Source organism: Mustela putorius, unplaced genomic scaffold, assembly GCF_011764305.1.
Source record: "Mustela putorius furo isolate JIRA1106 unplaced genomic scaffold, ASM1176430v1.1 tig00003834_pilon_pilon_pilon, whole genome shotgun sequence".
Taxonomy (NCBI): Eukaryota; Metazoa; Chordata; class Mammalia; order Carnivora; family Mustelidae; genus Mustela; species Mustela putorius.
Genome location: NW_025421987.1, coordinates 99,691,925 through 99,713,716, shown reverse-complemented (window position 1 = coordinate 99,713,716; position 21,792 = coordinate 99,691,925). Strand labels below are relative to the sequence as shown.

The 21,792-nt window shown below is 51.6% G+C and overlaps 1 protein-coding gene across 4 annotated transcripts in view; it reads right to left on the bottom strand.

Annotated features, from left to right (window-relative positions):
• Positions 1–21,792, bottom strand: part of SEMA5B (semaphorin 5B) — a 113,841-nt gene that overhangs the window by 27,941 nt on the left and 64,108 nt on the right. For 2 of the 4 annotated variants that reach the window (XM_004745445.2, XM_045088823.1), the window contains exons 2-4: positions 10,098–10,298; positions 4,816–4,915; positions 1,743–1,788 (exon numbers count right to left, since the gene is read on the bottom strand). In XM_004745445.2, coding sequence (XP_004745502.2) covers positions 1,743–1,788; positions 4,816–4,915; positions 10,098–10,251 — 300 coding nt within the window. In that variant the 5' untranslated portion in view covers positions 10,252–10,298. Of the gene's footprint in view, positions 1–1,742; positions 1,789–4,815; positions 4,916–10,097; positions 10,299–18,307; positions 18,572–21,792 lie in introns of those variants that run through there. The other 2 variants (XM_004745446.3, XM_045088822.1) reach the window with 2 other exon arrangements.

Sequence of the window (21,792 nt, the reverse complement as noted above, 5' to 3'; positions counted from 1 at the left end):
CTTTGCAGACCATGCGGAGCCTGATGGGTTCCTCATGCCTCTGGGCCGTGGTTGAACCCAGCATTCACCCCGCCTCGCATGCTTCCCACTGCATTGTTTTTATTTCTGTGCATCCGTTTCTCCTCTCTTTGACTGCTTTACTGCTCTAGTACTGCTCCTAGAAGACCTTCATTTGCAGACCTTGGGGACCTAACAAAAAGCCAACTACCTGAGCTCAGGGCAGGGCCCCAGGATCCACTTCCTTCCACCCACTTCAAACCACCTCAGCACCAACTTTCCCCAGGCCCTGACCTGCTGGGCTTAGCATCTTGGCTTCATTTTCTGTGGCTGTCAATTGGTGACTAAGTTCTGGACGGGCACTTGTTTACCAAGCTGGCAGGCCACTGGAAGGCCAAAGCCCAGACCCAGGACCATGCTACAGATACCCCATCCAGGACAGGGAATCATTTGTGATCTCACCTGCTTATTCCTGAGGCCAGTGACTGAGCCTTTGGATCTCAAATGCCTAGTACCATGCCTGAGACCAGACTCGGCTTTCAGTAGGTACTCAATAAATGTTTATTGGATGGGTTGGTGGATGAATGGAGGGCGGCTTGGCTGCTTAAGGTAAGGACTGAAGGATAGATGGACCCATAAATGCACGAATGGCATTTTCCTTTCAATTTGTCCTAGGTCCTCTGGGCCCTTCCCTTCTGATGGTTGCACCTTTCCTGCTCTATTTCCCCGCCCCTCTGGCAACCAGTTGCAATGTGGCCCTTGTGGGTAGACACCCAGGCACAGCTGGAAGAAACCAGACCAGAATGTCACAACAGCTCACCAAGGAGGTGCCCCTTCCCCAAATGCCCTTTGCTGTGAAATCCTGTACCAAACAGCCCAGCACTTGACCACCTCCTATAACCGTTCCATAATAAGGTCCGAGGCGGCACTTATCATCTTGTCTCGGCTACACTGTGAGCTCTAGAGGTCAGAGTCTGCTTGTCTTAGAGCCCCTGCCCGCCCCCACCCCAGTTCTGATGAAATAAACACTCAAGCCTCCCAGACACAAGAACTGAGTCTTTTCCTTCACTGAGGAAGAGATGGACTTTTTTCTAGAATGTTCTGCCTCTGCAGAGGTGGTTTGGCATCTGTTTCTCAATCTGGGATAAATGTTCTGGATCAAGGAGTCCCATTAAAATGCCTCCCAGAGCACTTAGGGAATTATGCTTGGGGAGTCCTTCTTGGCAGCAGATAATAAATCAATCACAGCTCAGTGAAAACGCTGTGTTAGAATGGGATCACTCAGGCCAAGCTAAGAAAGGAACCAGGGACAGCCTTTCTCTCGAGGCCAAAATTCAGACCTTCCTGTAGGACTACGAAGGACCAACCATTCCAGTTTGCCCAATAATGTCCCAGATTTCGCACCATAATTCCTGCATCCTGGGACCCCTTGTTCCCAGGCAAACAGGGCCAGCTGGTCATCCCCACCCACGTGCTCCTTCTCTCCGGCGGCAGCAGCCCCTCTCCATGATGCAGGAGCCCCGGGGTGTCTCCGTGTTTATGTGGCCATGTCCCCACCTGCAGCTACCTTCCCCCAGTTACCTGGAAGCCAGTCTGAGTCCATGCCCATGGGGCTCCTGTTTTTGCCCCCAAGGGCTGAATTTTGAATCTTGCTCCCTCTGCTACCCCAGCCCCAGCTCCCAAACCCCAGGGAAATCACAGGGAAGGGAAGGGAAGGGAAGGGAAGAAAAAGGAGGCAAATGTACCTGAAGGAGAGAAACATTGGCAAGGCTGAGTCTGAAGAGGTAGTTCCTGTGAAAACAGAGACAGAAATCGTAAGTCAAGCTGGCTCTGCTGATAGGTCCCCAGGAAGCAGCTTCTGGGCTCCTGTTTCATGCGGGGCTGGGTGCAGAGTGCGGAGGGCCTATGGTAGGCCAACCCCAGGGATAGCTTCACCCCCACTGGCTCTTTTGACTTTCCAGCAACCCCGGGAGTAGAGAGAGAAAACTTGATTTACAGACAAGGAAACAGGTTGTTGGATCAAGCAAAGGAGCTGGGATTAAAACCCAGACTTCCTGCCCCCTGGTGGTGCTGGCAGGCTCAGGGAGCAGCCCCACCACCATCTTCCCAGCCAGGGAGCCTACTTCTGTGAAACTGGGAGCCTCATGGACCTCCTGCTAATGAGCCATCTCCTTCCTTCCAGCCCGATGCACTCCGCTCCTCAGACAGGCCAGCCCTCTCTCCCAGTGTGGGGCCTTGGGCCCCTCCAAGTCCCGTCTGCCTCGTCATCTCCTGCCGTCCCTCCTGCAGGGACTCTGGATCTGACCTTCCCACGGCCACCTCCCTGGACCACCGTGTCTCCTCTTGCCCAGATCACCACGTCCGTCCCCTCCCGATTCCTGTCCCACACCACCCAACCCACACCACAGCCTCATTGACCCCAAACACTGTTTTCATCCCATTGGCCTGCTGCTTGAAAACCTTAAATAAGGAAACGTGTCCACACAAAAGCCTGCACATGGATGTTTTTCACACCTTGATTCACAATTGCCCACACTTGGAAGCAACCAAGAGGCCTTTCAGTGGGTGAACGGGTCAATACACTGTGGTGTATCCAGATACTAGAACATTCCACAGAGCAAAAAAGAAGTGAGCGGTGGGCACCGGGGACATCGCTTTGCATGGACTTTGGAGCAATGACTCATCATGGACATGGAGGGCGGCAGGACCACTGGTCAGCGTGCCACACAAAAGTGACGGCAGGCTCACTAAGCAGACCCCTCGGCAGAGGCAGGGAGAATTCTGGCTCGGCTATCTGCTGGGCGCCCTCTGGGAGCCTCAGTGTCTGCATCTGGGAAATGGAGAAACAAACACCTGCCTTTCTCATTTCACAGTGCTGTGAGACAAGGGAATGGTGTGATGTGTGCTAAGAAGCTTTATTAATATCAAGCAGATGTAAAGTCTTGGTTTTCCCTAAGAATTTTCTTTATTTCCTTCTAATGTCTTCTTTTGGCCGTTCGTCTTTTGGTTACTGAAGTGTTTGGGAATAATTGCTTTAGAACTTTCTGGCGTACCTCAGCTGTACTGAGAAGAGAATTGAGGAGAAGTCTGTGGCGTGGGCCAGCAGGAGAAGGGAAGGCCTTGCTGTAGGAATCCGGGGACCTGAAGGAGACCTCAGCCTAGGGACTTCTCTTCCCCAGCTGTGGCTCCAGGCCCAGCCTCCACTTAACTTTTTCGCTGTGCTGGGGCTGAGCAGGCCTTCCCCGTGACCTTGGCTCCAGACCTCTGCTGGACCTCCCTAGCCCCTGCTCTGCAGAGCTTCCCCGCCCCCTCCGTCCTGGCCTAAGGACAGATGGGCTCCGGCTCTGCTCTCAGGGAACACCAGCATCTGCTCACAACTTTAAAAAATTAGGGGAAGCATTGCATCACTTTATTAATTATTATCCCATCAAAAATCATTCATCACAGCATTGCTTGCAGTCTGCTCTTCTGGGAGATGAGAACAGAGAGAGATCTCTGCAGGCTGACCGGCCCCTGAATCCCTTATGGAATAAGACAGGGTATCCATGAGTGAAAAATATCCCAGCCTGAATGCCAGAGACCCAGGGGCTCAGAAAGAATGGGGGAAATGTCTAGCAGAAGAAAAGGAGGAAGGAAAGTGACCTAGAGAAAGGGGGAGAAGAAACTGAGGACCCACTTGATTTGCTGTGAGGGCTGCGAGGGACCAAGTCCAGGCCTGACTTTCCCTGTCTCTGAGGGCACAGGCAGGCTCACGGAGTGGGAAAGCCCTAGAGTGGGTGAGAAAGAGCCGAATGAACACAGGTGGGTGGCCCAACCCTTCCAAGCCTCAGCGTGCCAGTCCATACAATGGGGATAATCACAGAACACCCTGCCTGAGGCAAATGTGAAGATGAGGTGACTTATGACATGTGTCATTTACTACATGCTGTGGCTGCTCTCCTGCATGTGTGGTACCCTCTTGTCATCTTATCATGTGATCTTGGGAAGCTCCCCTCCCCCTCTCCTGCCCCTTGCCTCTTCATGTTTAAATCAAGGGCAGTTGGATTAGACTAGTGGCTTTCAAACCTGAGAGTCATCAAACTCACCTGGAGGGCTGCCTAAAACACATTGTTGAGCCCCCAGCCCCAAACTTTGGATTCAGCAGGTTTGGGTGGAGCCCAAGAATTTACATTTCTAACGAGTTCCCAGGGACTGCTGCTCCTGCCCTCCAGGGACCACACTTTGAGACCCACTGGAGTGAACGTCTCTAAGCTCCCTTCCCTTCTAGAGTCGATGGTCCATGCTTTTGTGAGAACTGTCCTTCTGTTCTACTCCATACTGCGTCCCCAAGTCCTCCGTGGAGCTGGAACAGTTCAGCAAGATGAGCAGCACAGAGGGAAGTGAAGGGCTTCACAGGAGACGCCCGCGGCCCAAGTCCAGCATCCCAGGTGCAGGCAGCCGGCCAGCCAGCAGGGGGCTCCTGGGCACCTTTTCTGCAGGGAGCTCCCAGGGAGGACGTGGACAGGGCGGTCCTGGCAGCAGGGTAGGGACAGGGGGTAGAAGGTGGCCGGCAGGTATTCTGCTCTTGGTAACTACCAACCATGAAGGAATATGGCTTGCTGAGATCTGGAGATCTAGAGGTCACCTCCCACCTCTGCTCCCCCCACACCTTGCTTCAACTAATGCTTCCTTTTGTGGGAGACAGACATTCAGTTACAGAAAAGGAACCTGGGCCCAAGAGAGAGTCTGCCCATAGTGGGCTCATCCCAAATAATATTCCCTCTACCCAGGTCTAAGCACACCGCCACTGGTGGCACCAGCCCTCCTACACCCCCTTACCTGGCTCCCACGATGAGCTGGTTCCTGGAGGGATCCAGGGCAAGCTGGGAGAAATCCCGGGCTCCAGGGTAGGTGAAGTTAAAGACCCACGGCTTCAGATCTGGTGGAGGGAGAGGCAACCATTCTGGTTACTGCTCTACCAGCATCCACCCCCAGAATGGAAGAGCTAAAGTCAGCATGAGGTCAGGGAGCAACGAAGCAGGGGCACCACCGAGACCTCGGTTCCACCTGCCCCCTCTGTGAGCAGCCAGCTGGGGGACAGGGAGTGGGGGTGTTGTCACTGTTCCTGCTGTGTTCCCTAGTTTGGAGAAGGGCTCCCCCTAACCCCTAGCCATCCAAAGGGAAAACTATAATTATCCTTGACTCCCGTTAGACCCTCCCCAGCACTTAAAAACACTCGCAAATCCCGACTGTTCCACCTCTGAGAAATCCATCCCTCTTGCCCTCCGTACGCCACTCCCATTCCAAGCTACTAGGGTCTCTTGCCTGGACTGGTGCCAAGAGCATCCTCTCTAGCCTGGCTTCCACTCGTGCCAGTTGACTCCTTTTTAACCCTTTACTCCCAGTTGCCCTAAGGAAAAGTTGCAATTCCTGGGAAGGCCTTTGGGTTCTGCACTCACTGTCTTCCTTCCCGGTTTGAATGCCAGGTACATTAACTATTTAGTGACCCACCGAGAGAATGATGCTTCATCTTTTACATCCCCCTCAAACAACCACCCCAGCCACACTAAACTAGAACACTGCGCAGATCTCTCTTTGCCCCTCTGTGCTTCCTCAATGGAACGGTCCTATTCACCCCCAACGCTATTGCACCTCCTCCGAGAAGCCTTCCCTGACTCCTCCAAGCCAGAGTAAGGTCTCTACTTTACTGCCATCAAAACCCCCATCTTGTTGGGGTCTAGTCCCGTTGTTTTCTCTGGGAGGTAGGGAGGATCTTGCTTCTTAGATCTGTAGGCTCTGCCCAGCGCCTGAAAGGAGTCTAGTGAATGCATGAGTAATTCACTCCCTTCTGTATACGAAGAATCGAGTTTTCGGACAAGACTCCACGGAAGTGGGAATAACAGGGACATGTGTGGTCAGTCTTGAGTCCTGTCTCCAAGGAAGGCCAAAGCCCACCAGGGGATTGGGGGTTGGGCAGAGACTTCATAGCCCTATGGATGGATGGGCAGTCGTCTGAGGAGGGGCACAGTGCCTGGGGCACAGTGCCTAGCTCTTCCATATTACCCTCCCACTGGAGAGCCCCTTCTCCTATCCAGGTCCACAGTCCCTTAACAGCTTCCCTCAGCCCTGGCCTCATGGGGTGGGGGGAGGGACCTGGCCAACAATGAGCAAGCCATGGGGCAGAGAACTTTTATGTCAGTGGGGATGAAGATGAGGGGGGAAATGTGAGACCCTGTGCTGTCTCCCCGCAGTGCATTAGCAACTGGCTCACAGAAGGTCCAGAGGAGTGTGTGTGTGTGTGTGTGTGTGTGTGTGTGTAATCCAGGGGAAATAAATCATTGCTCATTATCCTCCACTACAGAGTAAAAGCAGCCCTTCATTTCTGCACGATAGGCAAACACTTAATCGCTCCCTGGAGAACTCGAGGTTTTGTGAGCTGGATGTTTTTCAGAAAACTGTGATATGCACGATTAAAAAAAAAAAAAAAAAAAAGAGGAAGAAACTCTGCAGCAAAATGTAGCAAACCCCTTGGGTCTGCCTCAGCCCTCAGCAGGTGACTGCAGGTTAGCCAGGATCGTCATGAATTTGAAACGCCATCTGAGCAATACCGGTGTAAGGAGTAGATTGGGAGTCCGGTGGGCTGGGTTTTGAGTAGAACTCAGGGCCACTCTCAAAAATCCTGGCAGATAGTATACTACATTAGAGACTAAGCCAAGGGTCCTCCTCTTCCAGGAAGACTTCCTGGATTGTAATCTCCCCACCCTGAGTTTATTTTGTTCCATATTCTCTCTACCTTGTCTGGTTTACTCACACTGTATGTTTTTGTTGCTCTAAATGTGCTCAAGTCTGTTTTCTGTGTGTGCAGGGGTGGAATACGAGGGGCTTGCCTGTCCCCATCAGACTGCATGCTCCCCAACAGTAGCAACTGGGTCACACTTCATTCAGTTCTCCTCTCCCCCTCCGATGGGGATCTTCCAGGTGTGGGCAGCTGAACAGGGGAGGAGGTAGTGTGATTGGTGTGCAGCAAGCCAGAAGAACTCTGTCTGGGGACTTCTCAGCCTGGTCTCCACTCAGGTCCTTTCCTGGGGTGGGGGGCGGGGAGGGGAAGACAATACAGAGCAGGAGGGGGGTGGCTGGCAACGGGAGGAAGGGGCAGCGATAGGAGTGGAGTGTGGCAGCCCCTTCCAGTTTCTGTCCCTCTCCCCCAGCCCCAGAGGGACCCCCTGACAAGGGCAAGGGGAAAGAGGCGAGGGGAGAGATATGCAGCGGGTGCAGCACGATGATCCTGGGGGAGCTGTCTCGGGAAGGGAGCCAGCTTCCTCTTATTAAACAGGCAAACAGGACCAGAGGGAAGGCTGTCTTTAAAACACCAAGCACGTTCTGAGCTCCGTGTGCAGAGAAGGCTTTGGACGGTGACTTTAAGAGAAAAATGACATTCTCCATGACGCGCCTGTGATTTTAATTATAGTCAATTCAATTACCCACTTTGTGGATTAACCACTGTCAGTGTTAACTCCATACTGGCTTCTCCCTGCCTCCTAGAAATTCCATGCTCTGGCAGAAGGAAGGATGTGCAGGCCAAAGACAAACACAGGTGGGCCCCCCTTAAAAGAAACCCGTAGGAGAAAATTTAACCTTACGAAATGGAAAAATGCCTGTCAGGTTCTGCAACTGGCAGTTCCTCTAGGGCATTTAGGGGTTACTCACAGATCAGCCAGGTGTCGGGGAGAAGGGAACTCACAGCTACAGGGCTGGAAGCCTACTGATCAGTCAGAAATAAAATGTAACATCTGAGGGGATCCTGGGAGCTGGGGGTTGGCACTGGGCTTGGTCGTGTGGCAACTTCTCTGGAACATGGCATCACCCAGAACAGTCAGTCACCCAACATGAGTTGAGTCCCTTGTGTGTGCTCAGCGGTACTAAAAGATGTGAGGAGATGAAAGATCCAGTCCTGGTCCAGGACCAATAGCTCTAGGGAACCAAAGGGAGTGACCTGTAAGGAACAAGAGGTATTCGAGTACCCAAAGGGGACTCTCACTCCCCTGATGTCCCACAGCACCCAGAGCTCTGCCCCTGGTGTCAAGTAAGGCTCAATAAAAAATTTGGTGAATGGAAAACAAAGTCGTCAGAGTAGAGAACTGAGTGGGTGGAGGGCAGGCCAGGAAGGCTGGGGGAAGCGGGGTGGGGGGGTGGGGGTGGGCGGGGAGAAGCAGACATGATGCTTCTCTCCTGGGCTGTCAGTCTAGATGATGGACCATCTCTGCTTGCTGGGGGGAAGGGGATTTCTTAGTTACTCTACGTCAGCTGGAGCCTCATTTCTCCATTCAGAAAGAGGGTAGGCGGAAAGTTAGTTTCATTCAAGTGATATACACCTGCAGATTAAAAATGGTGTCAAGGAAAAAAAAAAGGGTGACAAGGAAGCCAGGCACTCGAGGAACACATCTTCTACCACTCCCTCCCCAGTTGGCTCCAGTACAGGTATAGACCAGCCTGGTGGGGGTTGGGGGGGGGTGGGCAGGAATTCCCATGCTCTCCTTCCACTGTCCCTGCTGCCAGAATTAGTCAGGCCAACTATTTCCCCCAGCAAGGCCCCCTGAGAGGAAATGGTCCATCAGGAGCTGTCACAGGGCATCCAACAAGAGGACAGCCCTCAGAATCCCACCTTCTCTGTCCCCTACTTGGTCCTTCCCTTCCGTGACGGGTACCAGAACTCGGAGCCATCAGAAGTCTGAGAGTGTACGCGTGTTTTGTAGGCTTAAAGACACTGCTAATTTACTTTAATCCACTTAAGCCTTCAAAGCCTTGGATCCCAGCTCAAACAAGACAGCACGGAGGAGACAGCTGCAGATTCTCCTCCCCCAGACGGGAGCCAGCCCACAGCTGGGAATCCCGCACTTCTAAACCACCCCAGCCTCCCCGACTTTGCCACCCCCCCCCACCTGTCCCACCCTCCAAATCCCATGCCAGCCTCAGACTCTTGCATTTATTTTTCCGCTCCAGTTTCCATCTTGGCCCCCTTGACTAGCTGTGTGGAATCCCAGAGGACGGCTTCTCATCCTCCTGCCGAGGGGCCGTGAAGGGAGCTGGAAGAGCCCTTGGATGCCCGCCCTTAAGTCCTGCCTCAGACAAAGCTCTCCAAAGCACTATACCTCAGCCCTCCCATTTGTTGTTGTTGTTGTTTTTTAAGTTGGAAAAGATTGAAATGGTTTCTTTTTTTAACATCTTAATTTTATTTTTATTTTTATTTTATTTTTTTCAGTGTTCCAAGTTATTAAAGGAGATCGACCATCTTTGCCCTGCCTCCCTGTTAGGGTCATTGTGATGTGGAAATAGGGCGGGTGTTTGTTTATTAGACTTATGAACCTGGGGACCCCTTCAAGCTACATCCGCAGATTCCAGCATGAGCTGCCATGCAGGTGATGGTTCTGGAAGGGTCGATGTGATCGTGGCCCCACCGGGGAGCCCCACACTGGCCACCAGGTTATGGGAGGACATCCGAGATGTTCTGGTATTTGTGTTTTGTTTGGGATTTAGATTATCATTGAATACATGTATATTCATTTTAGAAACTTTTACTGAGAATTTATAGACTCCTCAGAAAATGTCCAGCGATTCACAAATCCCAGTCTGTGAAACACTTTAATAGGACATCTTATGCCCTCCCTTGACAGACAAAGGGAGTTATTAGTCATCAAGCCCCCTGTCCCTGTGGGTTCCCAGGGCCCCGAAGACAGGAGTCCCTGCAACTGTCTTAGAGCAGCAGGAAGCTTCCGGAGAGCTCCAGCACTTCCTAAGCAGTGAGTTATCTTCATTCTGCCTCCCAGGGGAACTACGAAACAGAGCTCATGCTTCCAGAAGAGCTAGAACTGAGATGGCCAAAGAACCCTTGCCCACTCCAACCAGGGCCCTCCTCCTCCTGGTGAACATGGATGAAAGCTTCAGTAAATAGTCTGGATACTCAAAGCAGAGCCCTCCAGCCCATGGCTGCCCATCCTTCTTATATCTATCCTCAAGGGGGGACATCTGGGACTTCTGAGAGCTGGAGACCCTGCCGAGTCCAGACCTAAGTCCTTCTAGAACCAGGCATCTCGAAACAGGAACTAGTGGGAAGGGGTTCTCACCTGCAAAGGCCACAGTGGGGTGTTCCCTCAGGCTGCAGAGCTGCGGCTCACTGCTGGGCTCAGGGGCAACATCCTGGGAGCTGGACAGGTGGAACACCAGCAGTGTGAGGCTAGGCGGCAACAGGGTAATAGCCAGGGGTCCCGGGAACACCATGGTGGGCCCCTCCGCAGTCCTAGCTCCCGGAAGCAGGTGGGGAAGATCTGCAAGGCAAATACACTGAATCTCACCACGCGCTTCCTCAGCAGCACCCACGTCTTCCCGCTTTCTCCAAGGTTGTGAGCCGTCCCCCCAGGCTCTGTTTGTTTGTCGGTGTAAATAAATTTATATTTTACTTATGTGACTTACAGTTTACCTCGCCCTTGTAACACAAAGTTAATAGATCATATCTTGAGAGCTAATTTCCCTTGTAATGGTATTCTGGATAAAACTGACAAATTACTGAGCTTTTTCTATTATGATCCCCAACGGCTTAAAATTAGTTTTCATGATAAAGGTGGTATCTAGGGGTTTTAATAAGTGGAGCTGGGACAAGAGGGTAACCATTCATAAAAAGATAAATTGGGATCCATAATCCACACCTTGTACTAGGAAAGATTCCAACTGGATACAAGATTTAGTCGTTAAGAATAAAATCATAAAAATACTAGAAGAAAATGTGGGCAGAATTCTTTATAACTTTGGAATAGAGAACCATGACTCAAAATCCAAAAGCTGTTAAAGAAAAGATCGACAAATTTAACTACATAAAACCCCAAACTTCTGCATGGCCCCCTTCCCCCAAAAGTGAACAACAAGCAAAATCAAAAAGGCAAGTGACAAACAGGAAAAACTATTTGCAATACAAACAAAGGGCTAATATTCCTAATACATAAATAATTCCTGGGGATCCAGAGGGAAAAGATCAACAATCATTTAGAAAAATGGGCCAAGAATATAAATACAAACAGGGCTTAAAAATATGCATGACCCTATTTTCACTCATAATAAGAGCGATGCAGGGGTGTCTGGGTGGCTCAGATGGTTAAGCATCTGCCTTCCGCTCAGGTCATGATCCCAGGGTCCTGGGATCGAGCCCCATGCTGGGCTCCCTGCTCAGCGGGGAGTCTGTTTCTCCCTCTGCCTCTCCCCTTGCTTGTGCCCTCTTTGTCCTTCTTTCTCTCTCAAATGAATGGATAAAATCTTTAAAAAAATGAGAGCAAAGCAAATTAAGACTTAGCAGAGGTAAGCACTGTTCACCTATCACTTTAGAAAAAATCCAAGTGAGACGGCACTTTCGGCGAGGCTGTGGGAAAGGGGGTGCTCGTAGAAACCATGGTGCAGAACAGTACAACTACCAGGGACAGAAGTCTGGCCAAACGGCAGAGGTGTGAACTCTTCGACCTGATTTCTGGGAGTCTTAACCCGTGCAACTCAAAGTGTGGTCCATGGAGCAGTGACCACCCACAACCTGCAATGACTTTGGAGTAAGATAAACGCAGAAACTTGAGAGGGAGTGGTGAAAAAACTTTATGGTAATGCGACACAGTGATTTTTATGTCCGTTGGATCTAATAAAATTTGGGGGCTTGTATCTTTCCTAGTTTTATTATTTTTTTTGTCAATTCACTTCTCCAGTAATTCACTTTTATTGAATTTTATATAAGTACCCATCTGCGACAGATTATAAATTGAAATGTAAAACCTGCTCCTTCACCAGAGATCATGGAGAGGCAGAAATAGACTAAAGAGGCACCTGTACATATGCGAAGTGATTCATGTACAAGATGATCCCATGGGGCATTCTTCGAAAGAACAGAAGATGGGGACACGACCAACTATCTAGCCACTGGACACCACTTAAATAAGATACAGCATATATTTGTGATGGAATATTATGCAGCTCTAGAAAAGAATGGTGATTTTTCTCTAGATTTTGGTTGGGAAAAATCTCCAGGTATATTAAGTGAAGAAAACAAAACAAAACAAAACCCACAAACCAGAACAGTGTAATAGTATGCAACTTTGCATGCAAAAAAAAAGAAGGTAGAAATGAGACTATATATTTATATATGCTTGTATTAGCATTAACATAAATAAATCCAAACTAATTGTAAAACTGGTTAACTATAAGCAGAAAAATCATGATAGAGGCTTCTCAACATACACCTGTTTATGTTATTTTCGCTTTTGATTATTAAATATGTTTAATATTACCCATTCCATAAAAAATTTAAAGACCGTTTAAATCTAGTTTAGGTCCCTAAAATGTCTAATATGGGGGAGCACAGCAGTTCCTCTGGAGTCTGACTCAGAATCTCTGAATCAGCTCCCACCTTTCTCCTTCCCCATCACCAAACCTAGGTGACAGCACATCCCTCACCTGTGACCCCTCTTTGGAGTCACATCCTTACCTGGGAAATACAAGGTTGCAGCAGTCCAGAGATTTCTGGCTGGAGGTGGGAGCAAATCAGAATCACCTGCAGTGGGGGTGGGGTCCTGGGTCCAGCAGGTGAGTGATCCCAAAGGGGATTCCGACCAACTTCTGCAGGGACTAGAGATCCCTGGGGGTCCTTCCCACTCTAAGACCCTTTGCTCCCAACCCCTCCTATTTCTTCCCTTCCTATTGACGTTGCTTTACGCTAGGTCTAGAAAATGAGAGCAGGGTGATTTTCTTCCTGCCTGTTCCGGCACACACGTGTGAGATGGGCTAACACCTGACATTGTATTGCTTCGAGTTTTGTAGGAAATCCACTGGTGACTCTGTGGACTCTGCACTCAGCAGAGCCCCCTTCTCCTTTACCCTGGCCCATCCCGCACAGCCCACGGGGCAGAGGTCCCTAGAGCACCTCCTTGGTCCCCTGAGCCTCAGTGGCAAACGTGGGACTCTCTGTTCCTCCCCAGGAGAGCTGGCCATCCCTCTTTGAGGAAACCCACCGGGTGGGAGGTTTGGTCCAGGCATACCCCCTCGAGTGATTTTCACATGGCCACTGGCATGGCATCATTCCTGAGAGCTGAACGGAGTCTTTCCTGCTGCACAGGGCTGGGCACTGCTACAGAATTTCCTCTTGCCCTTTGACACTTGTGCTAGATGCTTTCTATTTGTCCCTCTACTCCGTCCCCTCCTCCCCACTGTGCCTGGACTGCGACAGGGGACTCCTTCCCTCTGTTTGGTCAATGGAGGCACTGGAAGAGATGGGAGGAAGGAGGGAGAAGGGAGCAGGGTGAGTGGCTGCACCCCTTCCCCCCAGAATGTCAGGGTTAAGCCCCCTGGTTTCAACAATTACCTGGCTCACCCTTCCTCCCTTGGCCTGGGGCTAGGGCTATTTCCTGATAACCAGCTGCAGGGTAGAGCCCGATGAGCAGTCCCATAAGGCTCCCAACCCCTTCCCAGACCTTCATAGATAGTTCCTTTATTAAGCTGCCCTCCCATATCCCGACCTAAGTGTGCCATCTGTTTCCTGGGGGGATACTGACTGATAACAACATCTCACAGGGTGATACTCGACACAGAGGCAAATACCATCTTTTCAGACCTTAGCTGGGGCTTTGCCTCTCTCGGCCCCTCCCTGGAGATGCTATGGCAACGGCCCTCCCCTCATTGTTCCCCATGGTCCCTTGGCCCCATCTTTCCTCCAGGCCACAGGCCTTAAAGTACCCAATTTCCACAGCAGAAGTTCCAGTCACATCATGGCTTTTATGTAAATATGTCCTCCAAGTCCCTCCTGAATCAATAATTACTAGATTAATATCAACCTGGTCCACCTTGGGCGCCCTGCACTGCGCTGTTTGAGACGGGAAGGGAATGGCGCACAGAAATGTGGGCGGGAAGGGTGGGTGGGGGGCAGGACCCTTATTTCAGATCAGCTCCACTCAAATGAGGGAGGAGGAAGAGGGGAAGAGAGAGCCATGCACACTGCACATAGACCAGACAAGCCCCCAGAGGGAGACAGACTGAACGCTAATCAGGGAGGAGACAGGAAAAGCCTTTATTCTGATGAACGTTCCGAGTCTTAGGAATGCAAGTTCGGGCCAAGGAGCTGACTTCAGGGATCCCGTGGGGACACATGCACCTCCTTGGCATCACCTTCGCCCTTGGTAAGAAAGCCAGCAGACCCCAAGAGGGGTGCAAAAGAGGGACAGAATGAGCAAGACAGCGAGGAATGGGGCTGGAGTGTGGAGTGCTGCTGGTCACGGCAGAGAGCCTGATAAGCCAGGGTTTGCAGCCTTGTGAATGTCCGCCGAAGTCGAGGATGCCATCCCGAATAAAGGAGAAAGGTGGTCCATCCCCACATCACTGAGCCCTACAAGACTGGTCTTCGTGAGCAGAGTGTAAGACACTTGTGTGTGTGTGTGTTGAGGGGGTGGATTTCCAACCCCTGAGGGTCCCTCTTTGGAAATTACCTCCCCTCCATCCACAGGTCAAGGGGGTAGTCCGGCCAGTCTTGCATACACCCATCCCCACCCACCATAGCCCAAAGCACGGAGGATAGTCATGTGGTCAAAACAGACCAATCAGATGCTCTCCCGTGGCGATTTGGGAGTATGACCCCCATCCCACCCCAGGGGTCAAGTCAGTCTTTGTGGAGGAAACAGAGAAGAGCAACATGGGCCCTGTGGGGGGTCTGCCTTCCCCCTGTCACATGAGATAAGTGGGGTAGCCGAGGAGATGGCCATCTAAAGATGGCCAGCCCTGGCGGGAGACAGACAACAGAGACTCTCTGGAATGCTAATAGATTTCCTGAAGTCTGATACTTCCTACTTCCAGGAGGCATAAGCCTACTTCCCAATCCCTGTAATAGAATCTTCCATGTTTGCTTAAGTCAGCCAGAGTCATGTCAAACCTGGAGTTGCCTCACACTATCAACTCTGCATGTGCATGCTTTCCTCCTCCTTCCTAAAGGAGCCTCTGCACTGGTGGGCATTGCGGGCAAGGTGCCCTGCTCAAAGCCTCTGCCAGCGGACCAAACCAGACAGGGATGGCCGGGGCGATGCGTGAGGAAGCCATCAGTGGGGCCTCTGCGGAACCATGAGAGGAGGGTTTCCTTCTCCCCACTTGGCCTACAGCCGGGATGTAAGGTGCCACATTGACTTCCCTGAGCCGCATGATACGGATGGTGGTGCAGGAGGGTAGGTGGGACCTGGGAGGGTGACAGAATCAGTCGGCTTTGGTCTGCCCCCATCCAAACCTTTTCTGTGATGTTTGCCCATCACAATTCTGTGCTTGTTCCCTTGTCTGTGACATGGGGAGACTCGTGGCACTTGACTCGGAAAGGGGTTGTGAAGATTGGATGAGGCTTAAAACGGCTCCAGTGGGCACCTGGGTGGCTCAGTGGTTTAAGCCGCTGCCTTCGGCTCAGGTCATGATCCCAGGGTCCTGGGATCGAGTCCCGCATTGGGCTCTCTGCTCAGCGGGGAGCCTGCTTCTCTCTCTCTCTCTTCCTGCCTCTCTGTCTACTTGTGATCTCTGTCTGTCAAATAAATAAAATCTTTAAAAAAAAAAAATGGCTCCGGTCACCTGGGTGGCTCAGTGGGTTAAGTGTCTGACTCCTGATTTTGGCCCATGTCCTGATCTCAGGGTTGTGGGATTGCGCCCCGCATCTCGCTTGGCGCTGGGCATGAAGCCTGCTGAAAATTCTCTCTGCCCCTCCCTAGAACCACACCTGCCCTAAAGTACAGAGCACGGGGGTTGGCTATTATTATTGTTGTTGTTGTTGTTGTTGTTGAATAACTCACTCCCCATCCATTGAAGCCCTTGTTCTTCAGGTCTCGGGGATCACCTATCCCATACAGTTCCTATCTCATACAGTTCAGGTTTTCATTCCTGTAACCAGATATGCCTCAGACAAACAGGAATTTCTATTTCTAGTACATTTGTCTGATCTGACATTAAAATAATCTGGGAATTTCTCCGCAGGCAGTGCATAACAGAGGTCTCCCCCCACTCCCCGCCATCTTCTGGAGGGCTGTAGTCCTGAGCTCAGGAGGCCACCGGGCCTGTGGAGATTGGCGGTTTTGTCACCTGTAAAATGGGGCTTATAGTTCCCTGCCTGAGAACTAAGTCTGGCACAGCGTAGGCCCTTTATGAAATCCCCTTGTATGAGTGTATTCATACACATAAAACCCTCACTAGTTACTGAAGTGTCTTCCCACGTATAGCCATTCGTTCACTTATACCACACTTGCCTGGGCATTAGTTGAACACCTGCTATATGCAGGTGTCTGGACAGACAGGGGAAGCAAGGGACGGACAAAAGCATGGTCCCTGTCTGCAAGGAGCTCAGAGTACAATCAAGGAGAGTAGACCATTTTCCCAGGGCCAATATATCACTAGACAGACACAGCAGCCCGGGCCCCGGGCTCGGACAGGTAAGGGGACCCAGAAACCCTGCACTCCGTCCTGCCCCAGAGCCACATGTCACTGGCACTGTGGCAGGGTTCTCGAGGAGTGGGGAAGAGAGGACTGTAGCACCAGCCGACTCTTGCTATTTTGGGAAACCGCCAGTGATAAGGAAAGCATTTTCCCGAATCATGGGCCAGAGCTTCTACAGCCTTCTCTCCTGCTGCTGCCCCAATTCCCTGCGGTCCTCGATATGGGGTCACTCTAATGATGCTGGGAGGCATGTGATGCATGTGCTTGTGTGTGAGAGAGAACAAACACCCACACAGGCACCCTCTTGAGGACTCCTCGCCTTCCATGGGACTTCTCCCGGGCTCATTTTCCCAGCACAGACAGTGGGAGGAGGATTAGTAGCAACCCGGGCTGGGGGGGTGGGGCGGGAGCGTGGAATTGCTGAGTGCGAGGGCAGGAAAGCAAGGGAAGGGCAGAGGACCAGGGCCAGAGCTGTTGGGAGGCCCAGTGACAAAAGGAGCTTTGCTCTTCTCTCTGGGGCAAAGGATGAGGGAGGCAGGGGCGGAGTGTGTGTGTGGGTGAGAGAGAGAGACAAAGAGAGGGCACACGAATCCCACCCTCCCATAGAACCCAAAGTGGCCCCCACTGTTTGCTGCATGACTAACTCCCCAGGCCTTCTTGCGGTGGCGAGAAGCTGAACGTCACACGGGAGACCATCTTCATTTACCAAGCCATTCAGTACGGGGACAGACAAGGGGGTCCGTCCCAGTGTCTTGCAGGTGACAGTCCAACAAAGGAGAGGGAGGCCTGAGTGGAGAATGAGCAGGAAGGGAGGTTATGAGGGGGGTCTGCAGAGAGGTGCAAGGTGTCCTGAGAAAGGGAAGAGAGAGGAAGGCCAGGGGCTGGAGGTCTAAGATGCCTCCTGTGGAAGGGAGCACTCTTTGAAGGAGAGAAGTGGGGAGCTTCCCGGGACATCAGGGGCAAAGAGCATTCCAGAAGGACGGAATGGCAAACAGCACTCAGCCCTGGACCATCCTCACATGAGCTACAGAGGCTGGAGAACCGGGCAGGGCGCACTGAGTCTGGAGAGAAAGACCGAGGCCAAATCATGGCGAACTTTCGCAAAAACCTACAACATCAGGAGGGTTCCTTCTGCTGAAAGGAGGACTAGTTGGTGGTTGGGGCAGCGGAAGGATGTGGTCAGATCTGTGCTTTGGGAAATTGGGTGGCGGTGGCAGCAAGAGCAATGGGTCAGAGCTGGCCGCTGGCCTGCTGGGCAGCTCAGAGAATGGAAGTGGGCACCTCTTGCTCCAAGAGACCCCAGCCCCACACCCAGAGCACGGTGGATCTCAGGCCTCATCTGCACCCTGCAGAGGACACCCCAGCTCAAATGCAAGTGATGGTCCTGGACAGAAGCAGGGAGGGACTGGGGGATGAGGTGGGAAAGGCTCTGTGTCCCAGAGCAGAATCAAGGCAGCAATGGAGACCACTCATGTTGCTGTTGCCGGGGGTCCTCTCCAGAGAGACCGGGGACCCTTTTCTTTTGATTGGTAAAAAGGGTGGAATCAGAAAGGAAAAGACAACCTATGACCCTGATGATGAGGGCTTACATAAACAAAGCTGCTATGTACTGAGAAATGCCAGGTACAGTGCTAAGTTCTTTCCCTGCAAGACTTCATGGCCATTTGGCAAGATCGCTGAGAGATGCCTTTGCTATCATTCAAGGATTACCCTTCACAGCTGATAGAAGGAAGTGGAGGTTGGCAAGGCTGAGGACCATGCCCAAGGTCCCAGTGCCAGTGGATAAGAGAGGAGGGATTTGAACTCAAGACGGTCTGCTGCAGAAGCCCAAGTCTGGACCACCCCACACACGCCATCCTACCTTGAGGAGATGGGATCCCAGCCCTCCTGGCACCTTCCAGAGCCCTAACTCCACATTCTCTCCAGGCAGCCTTCAGAGTTTCATTTGGTTTCCGGAGTTGGCTTCCCAACCAGGGAGAGCACTTTCTGGCTATAAATTATTAAACTGACTTCCTGCTGCAAATCAGTCTCCTGTGAGTTGGGGCTGTGGGACCCAGTTTTCCAGGTCCTGAGCAGCTACAGAAAAGGAAATTCCAGAGCTGACAGACAGGGCTGAGTCCAGACCTCAGCCTCGTTGCTAACAGCCACACCCCAGCCCCCAGCACTGCAGGACTGCCAGGGGCCAGGCTGGGTGGGAGAGAACGAGACTCTTCTTTTTGTGCCCACCTCCTGCTCAGCCCGGGAGCCCTTGAGGATCTTTCAGGAAGGGGGCACGGTTGGTCCTCCTTCCCAGCCCCTCCCTTCTTGCCACCATTCAAAATCTCCACTTGGCTGCCTGCCTGGGGAAAAGGGAGAGAAAGAGAAGGAAAGAAAAGAAGAGGAAACAGGGGGATACCAAGAGCAGGAAAGAATGCATTCTGTCTGCGGTTTGGTAAGGAGGGGAAGGCGTGGGGGCGCCCCTCACTCCCCCACCGGGGCCACCAATGCCATCTTCCCACCCACCCATCACTCACCACTTGGGGGGCAAAGCTTAGCCAAGCTCAGCACAAAGATAAAATTGAGATGCAGATTCCTTCCCATTGCTCTGAATAGAGCAGATTGGATACGGATTTTCCTCTTTTCTTCCCATTTAGACCATCTGGACAACTGGGGCCCAGAGGGAAGGTTGGGACCAGGTGGGGGAGGGACAGAGGCTCAGAAAGACTTCCCAGCACTTTTCAGCTCTGGAACCTGGGAGTGAGCACCCCCACCCACTTTTCCAGGACCAAGTTCATTCCCTGCCTTTGCAAGGTGCTCTCGGCTCTTTGACCAGGACAGGTCCTGGTTGGGTTCTCCTCTCCCCTGTCTATTTCTCACGAACTCCAGGCAATGCATTTGCCCCATCAGCGAGGGGTACTCCTTCTTGCGGTCCCACCCATATCCCCCCAGCTGCAGTCAAACCCAGATGGAAGATCAAAGGAAAAAGGCAAGCACAGAAACTTGAAGATCATTTAGTTCAACCCCATATTTTACAGATGAGAAGACTGAGGCTTTAGGGAGAGTGTCTAGCTCAAGACTGGGCAGGGAGGTGGTGGGGGAACCAAGACTAAATAAATAGCAACAACAGAGACCGTGTTACCATATATGAGGTGGTATTCTATGCTCGTTTTGCCATTTAATCCACACAATAACCCCCGGGAGGCACATACTATTATCATATCCATTTCGTGGATGGGGAAACTGAGGCACAGAGCAATTAACTAGCTTGCATAAGGTCAAACTGTCAGCCAGATCAGAACCCAGGCCGTCGGGCTCCAGAGCCTGCCCTTTGCACAGTCTTAGTGCACATCATGCTGGAAAATGGCATTATTTGACATAGCCTCGTGAGCTTCTCACCAGGGCTCAGGCGGCTCCGGTGATCTTTTGCAAATGAGAGCCCTCTAACGCACAAGCCCACGGCCATTCTGTCTTTATAATCATGGATCCCTGGCTTGCTCCAGGGAACAAAGGATGTCCACCCAAGGTAAGAATTGAAAACAAAAATACAAAGGGAATGTTCACATCACTTGGGAAAGCAAGCGAGCTCCGTAGGAGAGGGCACATGTGTGATGGCAGATGGGCCAAACGCATGAGGAGAGAACCGGTGTGGGAGGGGGCTGCACAGGTTAGACCCAGGACGCTGCCTCATATTTGCAGAGCAGCTCAAGTGAAGGGGAACAAATGTTCGGTTCATGCCTGGCACAGATCAGTATTAGGAATGGCGATGGCGGTCCCACGAAGGTAGTATGATGACGAATAGGGACTTTCCCCCCCAAACATTCTGTAATATTTTATTGTTTTTGCAAAGAAAAGGAAAACAGACTTGCCTACTTTAATTGCTGAAATTAAATGCTAAGGATGTTGCCAAACACAAATCAAGCTTATCTATTCATTAGAACAGCCGCCTTTCTCTCCTCCCCATGGGCAAGCTCTCTCCGTGGAAACATTTTGCTATCAGATATTCAGTTGCTGTATAAAATGAAAACTGCATTTGAAAACATGCCTACAACTCAAAAATAGCAAATCCGGGAAGGGCCCAGGTTTCCTTGGGGTTTCAATGACAGATTCACTGGCTCCACATAAACCTTTGCAAAGGAGGGCCCATTTCTGTTCCCGCTCCCGAGCGAGGTTTGACACCCAGAAAGCCAGTGCTCCTAAAAAGATGGGGGGTGCAGGTGGCTGCACAGCTGTGTGAGTACTTGATGGCCTGCACTGGCCTGCGCAGTGAAAACCGGCTGAAACGGGCTGGCGGGAATGCAGAATGGAGCAGCCGCTATGAAAAAAGGTATGACGCCCCCTCAATTAATTAAAAGTAGAATCACCATCTGATCCAGCCGTTCCACTTCGGATACGCCCCCCCAAAAAAGCTGAAAGCAGGAACTCCAAAAGGTATTCGTGCCCCCGTGTTCACAGCAGCCTTACCCACATCAGTCAAAAGGGGGAAGCAACCTAAGTGTCCACTGGCAGACGAATGGTAAACTAAATACAATGGACTATGATTCAGCCTAAAAAGGAAGGAAATTTGGCCACCTGCTGCCCCATGGATAAACTCTGGGGGCCTGACCCTGAATTACAATAAGCCAGACACAAAAGGACCAATACCGTATGATTTCCCTTACATGAGGTACCTGGAATGACCAAATTCATAGCCATAGAAAGTAGAGGGGGGGTTGCCAGGAGCCGGGAAGACGGGGTACTGGGGTTGTTATTTCCTGGGTACAGAATTTCAGTTTGCAAGAGGAAAGAGTTCTGGAGACTGTTGGCGGTCCGGGTTGCCCAGGAATGTGAGTATACTGGTACTACTGAGCCGTACGCTTCAAAGTGGCTAAGATGGTACATTTTATCTTCTTGTATGTGGCCCCAATTTAAAAAACAAAAAAAGAGCTCCTAAAATCCGCTGGGCTGAGGAGGACCAGGAGATCTCAGGAGGTGGGCTACAGGCCCCCCAAATGATCAGGTCTTCTCTCTGCTCTTCCCTCAGCGTGGGCCCCTGCCAGCCCCTCCCTCTTCCTCCTGCAGGGAACCCTGATCCCTGACCAGGGCCAAGTGAGCCCCCTCCTGTTCATCCGCACCTTGGCTGTGTGTATGGGACGTTGGGAAGTTCAGGGATGAGGTGTGGGCAGCAGGAGAGGGAGGGGAGCCACAGAGCATCCAAAGGGACAGACCCTGGAACGAGCTGAAATCACTCAGTGAAAGGGGAGAATTTCGGGTGAGTCCATGAACATGCGGTGAGCGAGGCCAAAGAGACGAGGTTCAGTGTGTGGCCAGATTTCCCGACAGACTGTGGGGTTGTCACCATACCCGCTTCCTGTTGCTGCTGTAACCGAG